An 18720-nucleotide genomic window follows, 5' to 3' on the forward strand; every position below is an offset into this window, starting at 1 on the left:
TCTCTTTCCAGATCTGGGCCAACGTGCAGAAGCACGAGCACCCATCGAGGCTTTCTTACAACTTGAGCAAGTCGAGTCACTGGAAGCCGTTCTTCGCCAAAGGAAAGGTGCCCCCGACCCTCGACTCCGTGCAGGTGCGAGCATTCTCCGTTAAGCACCTGATGAATTACAAGCATTATGCTTTGGTTCTGGGCACCACGCACGTGCCAACACACATCCAATTTCTCTTTAGTTCTGGCATCAGTAGAGAATTTTAGTGCGTCCGGTATTCCGGCAAGTGCGGGCGGGTTGCCGGGTGAGCGGGGTAGTAAAAGTGAGCGGCCAGATTGGTGGCGCCAGCTGTTGGTGCAAAGCCGCCGCCGAAAATCTGCACCAGCAGGAAGCAGAATTCAGTAACTTACTGCAATTTTACCTCTGCGTTTGTCTGGTTGAGCTCAACGCCACCAAGTGGCTGCACCGCTCCGGCAGCTCACGTTTATGCCCCCGCCCATCCGGCAATCCGTCCAAACCACCCCCGTTTGTCTGAATAGCGGAGACGCGAAAAGTCTCCATTACTTCGCTAACTCTACGGCGTTGATGTGATCGCTCACGTGTGCAGGAAAGAAACATACGCGCACTAACTCAAGCAACGATGATGACTTTTCACTTGTTGCTCATTTACCAGCTGGATAGTGGAATAGGCTTCCAGTTGTAGTGAGTATATTGGATAAGCAAAAAATAGACAAATCAAACGTTTCTGTTGCCTCTCCCATGCATTCTCGTACAAGAATTACTGGAGGTAACTGAGGTGCTTGTGTTTACAGGAGCCGTAAGTACGACGATACAGCCGGAAGGTGGGTGGTACATTGATTTGCATAAACTTCTGCCTTCTGGCTTCAAGCGGCCTAGTGAATTTTCAAATTTGTTATTCTCAACAACATATTCTGTTATAAGTACAACAATGCAGTGTGCGCAGAAACATACTGTCGTGAAGTGTTTAAAAATATATAATTGCTTTAGAATTTAGAAAGATGATGCGTCATAAATAACATCACGAGAATGTGAGAAGCCACAAGCACGAATTTTACAGACAAGTCCTTGTACTACCCATCATTACCATGGCATTTGAATGAAAACGATAATGATTTGTGGCCTGTCCTTTGTAATGGTTTCACACAGAAGCTGTGTCCTGGTCAAGGTAGAACAGGAGAAAGATGGAAATCAGAAAAAGAAAAGGGAGAGAACGGAGAAAAAAAAAACGAAAGGGGAGAGCACATGAGCACAGTTCACCGGCTTGCCCAACTTCCAGAGGGCAACGTCCCTCTGGTGACGTGTGTCAGAAACTCCATGGCTTCTCCTGTTCAGGTTCTCTTATACTTTAAAGCATCAGAACATATAGAGAAAGCATTCGTCATTTTGAATAGATACTTCAAAGCAGTGCATTTCAGATTTTGCGTTGGAAAACTTTACTTATTCAAACGCACCTTCAGCGAAACGTTTGCTTTTCTCCCCCTCAATCGTGGCGCAGCCCAGCGAGCTTTCGTACGAGCCGACGGACAACTCGTACGTGTCCAGGCTGCAGCAGAAGATCGAGTATGCGCTGAAGGAGAGCGTGATGAAGTGGCGCAAGCGGTTCCGCACCTCCTGGAACCGCTACGCGAGCCAGGTGCTCCGCAAGATACTGCCCAGGCAAGCGTCGCGCCACATCGGCGTTGTTGTTGTTCCGTATTCAGTTATACCTACAGCCGAGTCTGTGCACGCTGTTGGTAAACATGCGCGGAGAACACCGGCTGACTAAACATGCCAGTGTCTCCTTATAACAGAGAAATTGATTCTATTTGAATCTATCCGCAAGTCAGCACAGCCGGTTGGCAACTGTGCGGGGTAAATTATGTGTGGTCACAAGGTTTAATACACTTAGGAGGGCGAACTGTGGCACTGGTGTCTATGGGGTCTGCAAGCAGGGCAGTTCAGTCAGTATGGGGATGGTGGGTAGGATACATGTATTTGACTAAACTTCGTCCTCCTGGCTTTAAAATGGCCTCAGGACTTTGCAAAGTGATCACATTTAAGAAATTACTGTGTTACAAATAATTAAATAAACATTAATGAAATCGATTTACTGGAGCATTGGAACAAAGGACCTCTAACAGAAGCACGATATTGGGAACATTACGCCACGGACCCATGAACAGGCGGAAACACGGAAATTTGCAGCGATTATGAGTGTTTTCAAAGTGCAAAGGACGTTCGAGGTGCTCTCGGCCTAGAAAACTTCAGTGACAGCACAATACGACGAAGGGTTAAAGAAGCAGGATTGCGAAGTCGCATCGCCGCACGGAAAACTCTGCTCACCGCAGACAACAAAGCAGCTCGCCTGAGGTTCGCTACAGAACTCCGCAGCTGGAGCGAGAGCGAGTGGAAGTATGTGGTTTTCTCTGATAAGTCCACGTTCTCGAGCCGCTGGGACCAACGAAAGAGAATGTGGCGGACCGAGAACACACGCTTTAGTCCGCAGGATATCCAGGAGGTGGCCGCCAGCGGACGCGTGTCTGTGAATGTCTGGGGGGCGATTTCCCACAAAGGCCTAGGCCCACTGATGAGAATTGATGGGAGGTTGACCAGTGCTGCATATTGCACTCTGTTCGAGCACCAGATGGTCCGTTATGTGTTTAACGGGCCGCACCCGGATGGGTGTTATTTTTTCGGGCAGGACTTGTCTCCCGTTCATACATCGAAAAACGTGGCGCGCCTTTTGGAACAGTGAGGGCTAATGCAACTGCAGTGGTGCGCTAAGGGTGCCGACATTAACATTATAGAGCACGTTTGGGGCGCTATGAAAGTGAACCTTTCGAAGAGGTCGTTAGAATCGGCGAACTCCGACCAACTATGGGAAGCAATATAATATGAGTGGAAGCTGTTGCGTTTCGCCTGCGACACGTGGTTTTGCCGGCGCGACGGCGGCGGGGCGGCGGACATTTTGGCCCGATCGTCGTCACCGCAACACTCATCGCCAGGTGTTTCCAGGCGCGTCTGCGGCGATGCGACCGCCTAGGGATTTCGTTCCAGTCATTGTGCCCGAAACAGGCGAGGCCAAAGCAGGGATCTCCTTCCAGTTATTGGGCCCGAAACAGGCGATGCCAAAGCAGGGATCTCGTTCCAGTCATTGTGCCCGAAACAGGCGATGCCAAAGCAGGGACCATCTTCTCGTTACAGTCATTGTGTCCGACCGGCAGCGCCACGACAGTGTGCTGCGCAGCGCCACGACAGTATGCTGCGCAGCGCCACGACAGTGTGCTGCGCAGCGCCACGACCAGGTGCTACGAGATCGTGCGCAGCGCCACGACATGGTGCTACGGCATCGCTACGACAGTGTGCGTCACCATTAGCCCATTGTACATTCACGTGCTCGTCTTTTGAGGGGTTCCTTCTTGCCCTCAACTGCGAGAGTATAAAAACAGCTGCCCCCGGACGCCAGAGGAGGGCTCCGATTTCTTCCGTTGAGTGAAGTGCTCTCACGTCTCTCTACTTCGGTCAAACCTGACCGCCAACTCTTTGCGATGTTAAAATAAACAAGTTGTTTCGTTGTTACCTGTCGACTCATGCTTTGCCGGGACCTTCGGATGCTTGCAGTTGTACCCCAGGCCGCCAGGCCAACGCTACCCTTGGGGCTTGCGACCCAGGTACAACCACGGGCGTCAGCGCCGAGTTCCCAACAGATCGTACCAGCAGTCCGGATCCAAATATCTGGTTGCCAGCGGTGAGATCGCCTACGACTTCAAACAACGGTCTGCCAGCGGCGAGATCGCGACAACGGAGGCCAGCAGCAAAGAGATGCAGTTGACTGTATGCTGAGCAGCTCAACGTCGATCCGGGAGCAGTGCAACGAGCCCTGTGTGACGACTGGTTGCCTGCAGCGGAACGACTGCGCGGAATTCCTGCCTGCGAGGTTTGGTGAGTGCGGGACTTTCTTCTACTGAGCTTTGCCAGGCTTTTTGTTAGTGTCAGAAACAGAGCTGGTAATTGTGGTTGTCGTTGCTGCCGGGTTAGTTTGCGGCAAGACAATAGTAAGCAGTAGAGAAAGCAGCATTCAGAGCAGCCATGGATTTGAAGTCGTTGCGCAAACCGAAATTGTTGGAGCTTGCAAGAGAGTTGGGTCTGGATGTCTCAGACAAACTAAGAAAACCGGAACTGATAACGGCTATTCTTGAGTTAGAGGCTGAGGATGACGAGCTGTCGGAATGCCTTGAGACTATTGAGGAGAGGTCAAAAAGACAGGAGCGCGAACTTAAAGAGCAGAAAGAAAAAGAAGAGCGCGAACACGCTTTGGAAATGAAGCGTCTCGAGGTAGAGATGGAACGCGCTCGTAATGGAAGTCAGGCACACGGTGCAGGAGAACGCGTATTGTTCAAAATGACTGACCTGATGCGGCCGTTTAAGCTTGGAGAGGACATTGGTTTGTTCCTGGTTAACTTTGAGCGAACGTGCGAGAAGCAGGGGTTCTCTCGGGAAACGTGGCCACAGCGCTTGCTCACTTTGTTACCCGGCGAGGCGGCCGACGTAGTCGCTCGCTTGGATAGAGAGGAAGCAGAGGATTTCGACAAAGTAAAATCGAGTCTGCTAAAAAAGTACCGGCTGTCTGCGGAAGCGTTCCGTCGGAAGTTTCGGGAAAATGAGAAAGGCAAAAGTGAGTCATATACAGAGTTTGCGTATAGGCTTATGTCGAACATGCAGGAGTGGCTCAAAGAAGAGAAAGCGTTTGGTGACCACGATAAAGTTCTGCAGTGTTTCGGGCTAGAACAGTTTTATAGTCGGTTACCGGAGAACGTGCGATACTGGGTCTTGGATAGGCCAGACGTGAGTACGGTGGCTAGAGCCGCTGAGCTAGCCGAGGAGTTTGTGACGCGTCGAGCTCGCGGAGCTAAGGACGGTCAAAAGGGTGAATTTGGCTCCAAGTCTGAGAGGCCAAGGTTCACGCCCATGAGATTTAAGGGGGACACGCGTAGTGAGGATGCGAGTGAAAGCAATCCGACCAAACGTAAAGAGACGGCAGCCGAAGCCGAACGCAGAAAGCGGTTCGAGATGAGGCGAGCGGGCGTTTGTTATACGTGCCAGAAGCCGGGTCACTTTTCGGCGCAGTGTCCGGAAACAACACCAAAAGTTGTGTTTTTTTCAATAGGCAGCACGGACGAGAACATGAAGCTTCTCGAGCCTTACATGCGAGACCTCCTCGTAAACGGGAAAGAGTGCCGAGTGCTTCGCGATTCCGCAGCTACGATGGATGTAGTTCACCCGTCTTACGTAGAACCCCATATGTTCACGGGCGAGTGCGCGTGGATCAAGCAAGCCGTGGAAGCTCATAGCGTGTGTCTGCCGGTAGCAAAAGTGCTTATTGAAGGACCTTTCGGAGCGCTTGAGACGGAGGCGGCAGTGTCATCTATGCTGCCACCCCAGTACCCGTACCTATTTTCAAACAGGTCCGATCACCTCCTGCGCGAGAAGGGGCTTTTGTTTGGTGAAGCTAGTGTTCAGGCCTTAACCAGATCGAAGGTTCGGGAGCTCGCTGCAAAGGCGGTAGTTGCGGGGCCGACGTTATCAAACAACGAAAAAGGGTCAGAGGCGCAGCAAGCTGATATTCAGAGCACGCCCGAACAGAATAGAATTGAGTCTGTAGCGTTGAAGGCGCCAGATACTGGAGAGGAAAATCCCGACGCGGGAAAGTTAGAAGAGCTATCTACTGATTTGCTCATCGCGCCTACGTCAGACGGACTTGATAGGTTGCTAAAAGTCAGCCGGACGGCTTTGATAGCCGAGCAAAAAAAGGATGGCAGCCTGGAAAACGTGCGCTGCAATGTCAAAGAAGGTATCGCCAGGAAAACTGCGCGTTTTGTGGAAAGAGGTGGAGTCCTGTACCGGAAGTATCTAGACCGCCGAGGAGTGGAGTTCGATCAGCTGGTCGTGCCTCAATGCTATCGTCAGGATCTGTTGCGCTTGTCACATGGGGGTTCGTGGTCCGGACACCTAGGAGTTAAGAAAACTAAGGACCGTCTCTTGCAAGAGTACTATTGGCCAGGGTGTTTTCGGGACGCAGACCATTTCGTGAGGACATGTGACACTTGTCAGCGGGTGGGCAAACCAGGGGACAAATCGAGGGCGCCGTTGAAATTGGTACCTATCATTACGGAGCCTTTTAGACGGCTCGTTATTGATACAGTGGGACCTCTGCCGGTAACAGCCACGGGGTACAGACACATTTTGACTGTGATCTGCCCAGCGACAAAGTTCCCTGAAGCAGTGCCGCTTAAAGAACTCAGCTCAGTTGAGATAGTTAATGCACTACTGTCCATATTTGCGCGAGTTGGTTTTCCTGCAGAAATTCAATCAGATCAGGGCACAGTGTTTACTAGCGCTTTGACGACAACTTTTCTCGAAAGGTGTGGGGTAAAGCTGCTACACAGCTCAGTGTACCACCCACAGTCGAATTCCGTTGAGAAGCTCCACTCCGTCATGAAGCGCGTGTTGAGAGCCTTGTGTTTTGAACATCAAACTGACTGGGAGCTGTGTCTGCCTGGGGTGATGTTTGCTTTAAGGACCGCGCCGCATGCGGCTACGGGGTTTTCGCCAGCTGAACTGGTGTACGGTCGCTCGCTTCGATCTCCGCTTCGCATGCTTCGAGAATCATGGGAAGGTAGGGGCGACGACCCAGTCGTGGTGGAGTACGTGCTTAAGCTCCTCGAACGCTTAAGAAGGGCACAGGAGTTGTCAGGTGAAGCAATGACAAAGGCCCAGCAGAGGGCCAAGGTTTATTATGATCGGACAGCCAGGGCCCGTCGTTTTGAGGTTGGCGATGAGGTCATGATATTGCGCACATCGCTAAACAACAAACTAGACGTGCAGTGGGAGGGCCCAGCGCGAATTGTTCAGAAACTGTCGGACGTTAACTACGTGGTAAGTCTGCCAGGAAAGCGGAAAGCACAGCAAGTTTACCACTGTAATCTGCTCAAACCTTATAGACAAAGGGAAGCAGTGGTGTGCATGATGGTAAACGTTCCTGAAGAGCTTCCGGTCGAGCTTCCGGGACTAGGCTCAGTGACGAACAGGGAAGACACCGGTCAAGTCATTAGTGACCTTATCAGTAAAGCACCGCTGTCGCCTGAGCAGAAAACCGAACTACACCAGCTATTACAAGAGTTTCAAGGTCTGTTCTCTGAGAGGCCTGGTAGGACTTCGGTACTTACTCATGATATAGAACTTACCTCCCCAGAGCCAGTACGATCCAAGGCGTATCGGGTGTCACCCCGCCAGAGCGATATTATGGAGGCTGAGGTAAAGAAAATGCTACAGCTCGGTGTTATTGAGGCAGGTGAGAGTGATTATACCTCCCCTTTGATTTTAGTTGAGGTACCGGGCAAGGAACCTCGTCCTTGCGTCGACTACCGCAGGCTTAATTCCATCACTAAGGATCAAATTTATCCGATCCCTAACATCGAGGAGCGCCTTGAGAAAGTTAGTAGCGCTCAGTTTATTTCCACCCTAGATCTTGTCAGGGGTTATTGGCAGGTTCCACTTACAGAAGAGGCTAGTAGGTATGCGGCGTTCATTTCACCAATGGGAACATTCCGTCCTAAAGTGTTGAGTTTTGGTTTGAAGAACGCGCCATACTGTTTTTCAAGTCTCATGGATAAAGTGTTGCGGGGACAGCAAGAATTCGCTTTACCGTATCTAGACGACGTAGCGATATTCTCCGCATCCTGGTCTGAGCATATGACACACTTGCGGGCAGTGCTAACCCGCCTGCGCGAAGCAGGCTTGACAGTAAAGGCTCCTAAGTGCCAGTTAGCACAGGCCGAGGTTGTCTACCTCGGTCACGTGATTGGTCAGGGTCGTCGCCGCCCCTCTGAAATAAAAGTGGCCGCTGTGCGAGACTTTCCGCAACCGCGCACAAAGACCGATATTCGGTCGTTCTTAGGTGTCGCCGGCTACTATCAGAGGTACATCCCTAGGTACTCTGATATCGCGGCTCCCCTGACGGATGCTCTAAGAAAGACAGAGCCTCAAACAGTCGTCTGGGACGAGACAAAGGAAAGAGCTGTTAGCGCCCTAAAGAGTGCCCTAACAAGCCAGCCTGTGCTACGATCGCCAGACTATACAAAAGGGTTCATTGTTCAGTGCGATGCTAGTGAGCGAGGCATGGGCGTTGTACTGTGCCAACGGGAAAATGGAGAAGTAGAACACCCCGTCCTGTATGCTAGTCGTAAGCTGACCAGTCGTGAGCAGGCGTATAGCGCCACCGAGAAAGAGTGTGCATGTCTCGTGTGGGCCGTTCAGAAATTGTCATGCTATCTAGCCGGCTCGAGGTTTATCATTGAGACAGATCACTGCCCTCTCCAATGGCTGCAGACCATCTCTCCCAAAAATGGCCGCCTCCTGCGCTGGAGCCTCGCTTTACAACAATATTCCTTTGAGGTGCGTTACAAAAAGGGGAGTCTCAACGGTAACGCCGATGGCTTAAGTCGAAGCCCCTAACGTAGGAATCAGCCTCAAAATTGTTTGTTACTGATGTTTTTCTTCCTGAGGCAGGATTTTTTTTAACATATTGCTTTTGTTTAGTGTTTCAAAGTGATGATATGCTTTCTAGTGCAATTTTTCAATTTGTGGACGCGTTCTGAGTGATGCTAGACTACTGTAAGGAACTAGGCAGTGGTATAAAAATGGGAAAGAGCCTGGCAGGGCTTAGTGAGGGTTGTGCCGTGCTTGCTGACTGAGCGGTTGAGTTTTCAGCGTAGTTCTAACGCTTGCCGGGAACGAGAACAAAAATGTGAACTCTCCCGAAGTCACTTTGCAGTGTCCCGTGCGAACCTGAACGAGAGAACGAGGCCTTCTCTGTGCGCTGCGCTCAAGAAACGTCAAGGGACGCCCGACTTCGGTTATGAGCATCATCGAGCGACATCCCTCCGGACAGCGGATGCAGTCCCCTGTCCATCGGGATCTCCTTTCCCCGGCGGGGCGGTCTGTTGCGTTTCGCCTGCGACACGTGGTTTTGCCGGCGCGACGGCGGCGGGGCGGCGGACATTTTGGCCCGATCGTCGTCACCGCAACACTCATCGCCAGGTGTTTCCAGGCGCGTCTGCGGCGATGCGACCGCCTAGGGATTTCGTTCCAGTCATTGTGCCCGAAACAGGCGAGGCCAAAGCAGGGATCTCCTTCCAGTTATTGGGCCCGAAACAGGCGATGCCAAAGCAGGGATCTCGTTCCAGTCATTGTGCCCGAAACAGGCGATGCCAAAGCAGGGACCATCTTCTCGTTACAGTCATTGTGTCCGACCGGCAGCGCCACGACAGTGTGCTGCGCAGCGCCACGACAGTATGCTGCGCAGCGCCACGACAGTGTGCTGCGCAGCGCCACGACCAGGTGCTACGAGATCGTGCGCAGCGCCACGACATGGTGCTACGGCATCGCTACGACAGTGTGCGTCACCATTAGCCCATTGTACATTCACGTGCTCGTCTTTTGAGGGGTTCCTTCTTGCCCTCAACTGCGAGAGTATAAAAACAGCTGCCCCCGGACGCCAGAGGAGGGCTCCGATTTCTTCCGTTGAGTGAAGTGCTCTCACGTCTCTCTACTTCGGTCAAACCTGACCGCCAACTCTTTGCGATGTTAAAATAAACAAGTTGTTTCGTTGTTACCTGTCGACTCATGCTTTGCCGGGACCTTCGGATGCTTGCAGTTGTACCCCAGGCCGCCAGGCCAACGCTACCCTTGGGGCTTGCGACCCAGGTACAACCACGGGCGTCAGCGCCGAGTTCCCAACAGATCGTACCAGCATTCCGATCCAAATAAAGCGCCTTCAACATGATACCGCATTCATCGAGGCCCTCTACGCGTCTCTGCCCCAAAAAATGGAGGCCGTCGTTCAAGTCGGCGGTGGCATGACGGGTTATTAGGCCACCAACGAACAAAACAAAGGACGAGCATAAGCTGGGATGACGGTATTTCCTTATTTTATTTGCTACAATATCTTTTTAATATTCGACAAGCGCCAATAAACTTATTTTGAACTCACCCTTACAGCTCATTTTTTTTCGATTTAGTAGATTTACGGAAAATCAGTATCGAATTAAGGAACAGTGCTACCTTTTGTAATGATTTCGGCGCAAAAAGTTACCAGTGACGCAATATCTAACAGTGTTATCACTGTCTGCTGGCGATTCGAAGTTCCGCCCTTTGCAGCCCACGGTGGGAGTGCGAACAGTTGTTGGAACAGCGTCCCCCTTTCCACTTTGTTTCTGACGGCGGCCGCTGCGTATCACCCATAGCTGGGTCTGAGGGTGTTTCCCACGCGCTCCTGTGTTGCCTTTCATATTGCTCATAATAGTACATCCCCGATTTCAAGGGAGTGCCTTTCTGTTTTCCAAGCACATGTTCCCATCAACAACAGAAGCACGAGAGGTTTCCACCGTAGAGTCGTCCGTCTGTTCAACTTTCGCACAACTTTTTTTTTTCCAGGCTCGAGTCGATGGCGTCGACATCGACCAGCACCGACGACATCCAGGAACTCTCCGAGATACTCACTTCGTACAAGGTAATTTATGTTTCCTGCTATTTAGTCCGCTCTGCGTCTGGAAAGTCTGTGGCTGTTAAAAACAAAACAAAACAAGAGTTTGAGTTTATGGACTGATGGAGGCAAAATTTTTAATTTGATTTCATTCACCAACGCATGAAGTGCACATATTCCGAAGAAAATCATGAGCCATTTCACTCTGAAGGTGGATGACCTGCCCAGCTGCTTCGCACACGACACAGATGTGAAACAGAGTCTTGAACAGAGGTACGAACAAATTCATTGTCCTGATCGGTGGTGATCGTGACGATAGGTACGCAAACACATTCTCGTATCACCTCTGTTATTACACTCTTCGGTCACATAAGCCGATGATTGGCTCATACCCTATTAAGAAATGCTTCATACCACCTTATATATAAAAAAAATTAACGCGGCCTCCCCATTATGGCGATGCCGACTTCCCAAATCTCGCAGCGACATGAGGGCAAAGTCGACGTATGATGCATGAAAAGGAAACGACGTTGGTAAGAGGTGTGTGCGCAGAAAACTGCGGCACATATCTAAGTACATTTAGAGATTTTGTGACCTTCGTGGCGCAACTTCACACACGAATTCCAGGAGGACGTGACCAGGACGGCGACATAACCCAGTGTAACACGTCCACTGGCCCAAGAATGGGTCCAGACCAAACATAAAGTCTTCGTCCTTTAGAGATACCTACAAGTCATATGTGCTAAATGAGCTGAGACACCTATCTATATCTGGTACAAAATAATAGCAAAAATATAAACAAATCAAAGAAACGGTTGTGTATCACACTCTTCCATTGTGATATCTTTGCCCATTCGAAGCAAATTATGAGCTTATAAGACGTAACATATGCTTTATGTCGTGGCTTATTGTTTGCTTACGCCGAACAGACGTGTGCTCGACAACGCTAATTTATGTCGGTCAAAATTAAGCCATATCACCTGGCCCGACGTATGAAGAACTCCCGGGTCTTTATCCCGATAAAGCTTCGCGCTAACATGTCACCCGCCGTGGTTGCTCAGTGGCTATGGTGTTGGGCTGCTAAGCACGAGGTCGCGGGATCGAATCCCGGCCACGGCGGCCGCATTTCGATGGTGGCGAAATGCGAAAACACCCGTGTGCTTAGATTTAGGTGCACGTTAAAGAACCCCAGGTGGTCAAAATTTCCGGAGTCCTCCACTACGGCGTGCCTCATAATCAGAAAGTGGTTTTGGCACCTAAAACCCCAAATATTATTAACATTTCGCAATGCACAGTAATATCGCGACGCTTCTCGCTTTTCAGATGAGTGGCTTTCCGCTGTCGATGAGCTTCACCGACGTGGAGACGGTCATAGAAGGCGTGCTGTCCACCGGAGTCCACCTGACCGAGTCCAGAAATGTGGAGTTTGCCTTGGCCGTCCACATACATCCCTACCCGTCTGGCGTGCTCGCCATCTGGGTGTACATCGCGGCACTGACGAGAAAGACCTGAGCACTCGGAATGTCTTAGTAATCGTGGCACTCGTGTGTTCAGCGTTGGTCAGTGCCAGTGAATGCGAATAAATAAATAAATAAATAAATTTTTCAAAAAATAAAAAAAAAAATGATTTTCAAATGTCAGCTTATTCTTCGCGTACACCCCTTGTAAGCACGCGTATTATCGCGGGGAACGATTTAAGCGAGAAAAACGCGCATTTTGGGAGAAGTGCAAAAACCTTCCCAGAATCGAAATTTTCCTGCATTACAATTTTTTCAATTTGAGGGGAAAAATTATTCTTTGCCTAATCGTTCATTTATCGCGTTAAACGAAATTTGCGCATGCCCTGGGACTGATTTATGCGGAGAACCAGCGCCTTAGAGGTACTTTATTTTTCGTCGGAAAAATGATATTTTCATGGGCTATAGGCTTACCATTTTTTCAATTTTAGGGGAAAAATTATTCTTGGCCTAATCGTTCATATATCGCGTTAAACGGCCTCTGCGCATGCCCTGGGACTGATTTATGCGGAGAACCAGCGCCTTAGAGGCACTTTATTTTTAGTCGGAAAAATGATATTTTCATGGGCTATAGGCTTACCATTTCTTCAATTTTTGGGGAAAAATTATACTTTGCCTAATCGTTCATATATCGCGTTAAACGGCCTCTGCGCATGCCCTGGGACTGATTTATGCGGAGAACCAGCGCCTTAGAGGCACTTTATTTTTCGTCGGAAAAATGATATTTTCATGGGCTATAGGCTTACTGTTTTTTCAATTTTAGGGGAAAAATTATTCTTTGCCTAATCGTTCATATATCGCGTTAAACGGCCTCTGCGCATGCCCTGGGACTGATTTATGCGGAGAACCAGCGCCTTAGAGGCACTTTATTTTTCGTGGGAAAAATGATATTTTCATGGGCTATAGGCTTACCGTTTTTTCAATTTTAGGGGAAAAATTATTCTTTGCCTAATCGTTCATATATCGCGTTAAACCGCCTCTGCGCATGCCCTGGGACTGATATAAGCGGAGAACCAGCGATTTAGAGGCACTTTATTTTTCGTCGGAAAAATTATATTTTCATGGGCTATAGGCTTACCGTTTTTTCAATTTTAGGGGAAAAATTATTCTTGGCCTAATCGTTCATATATCGCGTTAAACGGCCTCTGCGCATGCCCTGGGACTGATATAAGCGGAGAACTAGCGATTTAGAGGCACTTTATTTTTCGTCGGAAAAATTATATTTTCATGGGCATAGGCTTACCGTTTTTTCAATTTTAGGGGAAAAATTATTCTTGGCCTAATCGTTCATATATCGCGTTAAACGGCCTCTGCGCATGCCCTGGGACTGATTTATGCGGAAAACCAGCGATTTAGAGGCACTTTATTTTTCGTCGGAAAAATGGTATTTTCAAGGGTATAGGCTTACCGTTTTTTCAATTTTGGTGGAAAAATTATTCTTTGCCTTATCGTTCATATATCGCGTTAAACGGCCTCTGCGCATGCCCTGGGACTGATATAAGCGGAGAACCGGCGATTTAGAGGCACTTTATTTTTCGTCGGAAAAATGGTATTTTCAAGGGTATAGGCTTACCGTTTTTTCAATTTTGGGGGAAAAATTATTCTTTGCCTAATCGTTCATATATCGCCTTAAACGGCCTCTGCGCATGCCCTGGGACTGATATAAGCGGAGAACCGGCGATTTAGAGGCACTTTATTTTTCGTCGGAAAAATGGTATTTCCAAGGGTATAGGCTTACCGTTTTTTCAATTTTGGTGGAAAAATTATTCTTGGCCTAATCGTTCATATATCGCGTTAAACGGCCTCTGCGCATGCCCTGGGACTGATTTATGCGGAGAACCAGCGATTTAGAGGCACTTTATTTTTCGTCGGAAAAATGGTATTTTCAAGGGTATAGGCTTACCGTTTTTTCAATTTTGGGGGAAAAATTATTCTTTGCCTAATCGTTCATATATCGCCTTAAACGGCCTCTGCGCATGCCCTGGGACTGATATAAGCGGAGAACCGGCGATTTAGAGGCACTTTATTTTTCGTCGGAAAAATGGTATTTTCAAGGGTATAGGCTTACCGTTTTTTCAATTTTGGGGGAAAAATTATTCTTTGCCTAATCGTTCATATATCGCGTTAAACGGCCTCTGCGCATGCCCTGGGACTGATATAAGCGGAGAACTAGCGATTTAGAGGCACTTTATTTTTCGTCGGAAAAATTATATTTTCATGGGCTATAGGCTTACCGTTTTTTCAATTTTAGGGGAAAAATTATTCCTTGCCTAATCGTTCATATATCGCGTTAAACGGCCTCTGCGCATGCCCTGGGACGGATTTATGCGGAGAACCAGCGCCTTAGAGGCACTTTATTTTTCGTCGGAAAAATGATATTTTCATGGGCTATAGGCTTACCATTTTTTCAATTTTAGGGGAAAAATTATTCTTGGCCTAATCGTTCATATATCGCGTTAAACGGCCTCTGCGCATGCCCTGGGACTGATATAAGCGGAGAACTAGCGATTTAGAGGCACTTTATTTTTCGTCGGAAAAATGATATTTTCATGGGCTATAGGCTTACCGTTTTTTCAATTTTAGGGGAAAAATTATTCCTTGCCTAATCGTTCATATATCGCGTTAAACGGCCTCTGCGCATGCCCTGGGACTGATTTATGCGGAGAACCAGCGATTTAGAGGCACTTTATTTTTCGTCGGAAAAATGATATTTTCATGGGCTATAGGCTTACCATTTTTTCAATTTTGGGGGAAAAATTATTCTTTGCCTAATCGTTCATATATCGCGTTAAACGGCCTCTGCGCATGCCCTGGGACTGATATAAGCGGAGAACTAGCGATTTAGAGGCACTTTATTTTTCGTCGGAAAAATGATATTTTCATGGGCTATAGGCTTACCGTTTTTTCAATTTTAGGGGAAAAATTATTCCTTGCCTAATCGTTCATATATCGCGTTAAACGGCCTCTGCGCATGCCCTGGGACGGATTTATGCGGAGAACCAGCGATTTAGAGGCACTTTATTTTTCGTCGGAAAAATGATATTTTCATGGGCTATAGGCTTACCATTTTTTCAATTTTGGGGGAAAAATTATTCTTTGCCTAATCGTTCATATATCGCGTTAAACGGCCTCTGCGCATGCCCTGGGACTGATTTATGCGGAGAACCAGCGATTTAGAGGCACTTTATTTTTCGTCGGAAAAATGATATTTTCATGGGCTATAGGCTTACCATTTTTTCAATTTTGGGGGAAAAATTATTCTTTGCCTAATCGTTCATATATCGCGTTAAACGGCCTCTGCGCATGCCCTGGGACTGATTTATGCGGAGAACCAGCGATTTAGAGGCACTTTATTTTTCGTCGGAAAAATGATATTTTCATGGGCTATAGGCTTACCGTTTTTTCAATTTTAGGGGAAAAATTATTCCTTGCCTAATCGTTCATATATCGCGTTAAACGGCCTCTGCGCATGCCCTGGGACGGATTTATGCGGAGAACCAGCGATTTAGAGGCACTTTATTTTTCGTCGGAAAAATGATATTTTCATGGGCTATAGGCTTACCATTTTTTCAATTTTGGGGGAAAAATTATTCTTTGCCTAATCGTTCATATATCGCGTTAAACGGCCTCTGCGCATGCCCTGGGACTGATATAAGCGGAGAACTAGCGATTTAGAGGCACTTTATTTTTCGTCGGAAAAATGATATTTTCATGGGCTATAGGCTTACCATTTTTTCAATTTTGGGGGAAAAATTATTCTTTGCCTAATCGTTCATATATCGCGTTAAACGGCCTCTGCGCATGCCCTGGGACTGATTTATGCGGAGAACCAGCGATTTAGAGGCACTTTATTTTTCGTCGGAAAAATGATATTTTCATGGGCTATAGGCTTACCATTTTTTCAATTTTAGGGGAAAAATTATTCCTTGCCTAATCGTTCATATATCGCGTTAAACGGCCTCTGCGCATGCCCTGGGACGGATTTATGCGGAGAACCAGCGCCTTAGAGGCACTTTATTTTTCGTCGGAAAAATGATATTTTCATGGGCTATAGGCTTACCATTTTTTCAATTTTAGGGGAAAAATTATTCTTGGCCTAATCGTTCATATATCGCGTTAAACGGCCTCTGCGCATGCCCTGGGACGGATTTATGCGGAGAACCAGCGCCTTAGAGGCACTTTATTTTTCGTCGGAAAAATGATATTTTCATGGGCTATAGGCTTACCATTTTTTCAATTTTAGGGGAAAAATTATTCTTTGCCTAATCGTTCATATATCACGTTAAACGGCCTCTGCGCATGCCCTGGGACTGATTTATGCGGAGAACCAGCGATTTAGAGGCACTTTATTTTTCGTCGGAAAAATGATATTTTCATGGGCTATAGGCTTACCGTTTTTTCAATTTTAGGGGAAAAATTATTCCTTGCCTAATCGTTCATATATCGCGTTAAACGGCCTCTGCGCATGCCCTGGGACTGATTTATGCGGAGAACCAGCGCCTTAGAGGCACTTTATTTTTCGTCGGAAAAATGATATTTTTATGGGCTATACATTTTTTCAATTTTAGGGGAAAAATTCTTCTTTGCCTAATCGTTCATATATCGCGTTAAACGGCCGCTGCGCATGCCCTGGGACTGACATAAGCGGAGAACTAGCGATTTAGAGGCACTTTATTTTTCGTCGGAAAAATGATATTTTCATGGGCTATAGGCTTACCATTTTTTCAATTTTAGGGGAAAAATTATTCCTTGCCTAATCGTTCATATATCGCGTTAAACGGCCTCTGCGCATGCCCTGGGACTGATTTATGCGGAGAACCAGCGCCTTAGAGGCACTTTATTTTTCGTCGGAAAAATGATATTTTTATGGGCTATAGGCTTACCATTTTTTCAATTTTGGGGGAAAAATTATTCTTTGCCTAATCGTTCATATATCGCGTTAAACGGCCTCTGCGCATGCCCTGGGACTGATTTATGCGGAGAACCAGCGCCTTAGAGGCACTTTATTTTTCGTCGGAAAAATGATATTTTTATGGGCTATACATTTTTTCAATTTTAGGGGAAAAATTCTTCTTTGCCTAATCGTTCATATATCGCGTTAAACGGCCGCTGCGCATGCCCTGGGACTGACATAAGCGGAGAACTAGCGATTTAGAGGCACTTTATTTTTCGTCGGAAAAATGATATTTTCATGGGCTATAGGCTTACCGTTTTTTCAATTTTAGGGGAAAAATTATTCCTTGCCTAATCGTTCATATATCGCGTTAAACGGCCTCTGCGCATGCCCTGGGACTGATTTATGCGGAGAACCAGCGCCTTAGAGGCACTTTATTTTTCGTCGGAAAAATGATATTTTTATGGGCTATACATTTTTTCAATTTTAGGGGAAAAATTCTTCTTTGCCTAATCGTTCATATATCGCGTTAAACGGCCGCTGCGCATGCCCTGGGACTGACATAAGCGGAGAACTAGCGATTTAGAGGCACTTTATTTTTCGTCGGAAAAATGATATTTTCATGGGCTATAGGCTTACCATTTTTTCAATTTTAGGGGAAAAATTATTCCTTGCCTAATCGTTCATATATCGCGTTAAACGGCCTCTGCGCATGCCCTGGGACTGATTTATGCGGAGAACCAGCGATTTAGAGGCACTTTATTTTTCGTCGGAAAAATGATATTTTCATGGGCTATAGGCTTACCATTTTTTCAATTTTGGGGGAAAAATTATTCTTTGCCTAATCGTTCATATATCGCGTTAAACGGCCTCTGCGCATGCCCTGGGACTGATTTATGCGGAGAACCAGCGCCTTAGAGGCACTTTATTTTTCGTCGGAAAAATGATATTTTTATGGGCTATACATTTTTTCAATTTTAGGGGAAAAATTCTTCTTTGCCTAATCGTTCATATATCGCGTTAAACGGCCGCTGCGCATGCCCTGGGACTGACATAAGCGGAGAACTAGCGATTTAGAGGCACTTTATTTTTCGTCGGAAAAATGATATTTTCATGGGCTATAGGCTTACCATTTTTTCAATTTTAGGGGAAAAATTATTCCTTGCCTAATCGTTCATATATCGCGTTAAACGGCCTCTGCGCATGCCCTGGGACTGATTTATGCGGAGAACCAGCGCCTTAGAGGCACTTTATTTTTCGTCGGAAAAATGATATTTTATGGGCTATACATTTTTTCAATTTTAGGGGAAAAATTCTTCTTTGCCTAATCGTTCATATATCGCGTTAAACGGCCGCTGCGCATGCCCTGGGACTGACATAAGCGGAGAACTAGCGATTTAGAGGCACTTTATTTTTCGTCGGAAAAATTATATTTTCATGGGCTATAGGCTTACCGTTTTTTCAATTTTAGGGGAAAAATTATTCCTTGCCTAATCGTTCATATATCGCGTTAAACGGCCTCTGCGCATGCCCTGGGACTGATTTATGCGGAGAACCAGCGCCTTAGAGGCACTTTATTTTTCGTCGGAAAAATGATATTTTTATGGGCTATACATTTTTTCAATTTTAGGGGAAAAATTCTTCTTTGCCTAATCGTTCATATATCGCGTTAAACGGCCGCTGCGCATGCCCTGGGACTGACATAAGCGGAGAACTAGCGATTTAGAGGCACTTTATTTTTCGTCGGAAAAATTATATTTTCATGGGCTATAGGC

General features: G+C 47.3%; 1 protein-coding gene across 1 annotated transcript in view; it reads left to right on the forward strand.

Annotated features, from left to right (window-relative positions):
* Positions 1–12108, forward strand: part of Cc2d2a (Coiled-coil and C2 domain containing 2A) — a 49125-nt gene extending 37017 nt beyond the window's left edge. Inside the window, exons 22-25 of the mRNA XM_075670685.1 lie at positions 12–134; positions 1508–1668; positions 10486–10561; positions 11858–12108. Of these exons, the coding sequence (XP_075526800.1) occupies positions 12–134; positions 1508–1668; positions 10486–10561; positions 11858–12046 (549 nt within the window). The 3' untranslated portion in view covers positions 12047–12108. The remainder of the gene's footprint in view (positions 1–11; positions 135–1507; positions 1669–10485; positions 10562–11857) is intronic.
* Positions 12109–18720: the final 6612 nt, after the last annotated feature.

Source organism: Dermacentor variabilis, chromosome 9, assembly GCF_050947875.1.
Source record: "Dermacentor variabilis isolate Ectoservices chromosome 9, ASM5094787v1, whole genome shotgun sequence".
NCBI lineage: Eukaryota > Metazoa > Arthropoda > Arachnida > Ixodida > Ixodidae > Dermacentor > Dermacentor variabilis.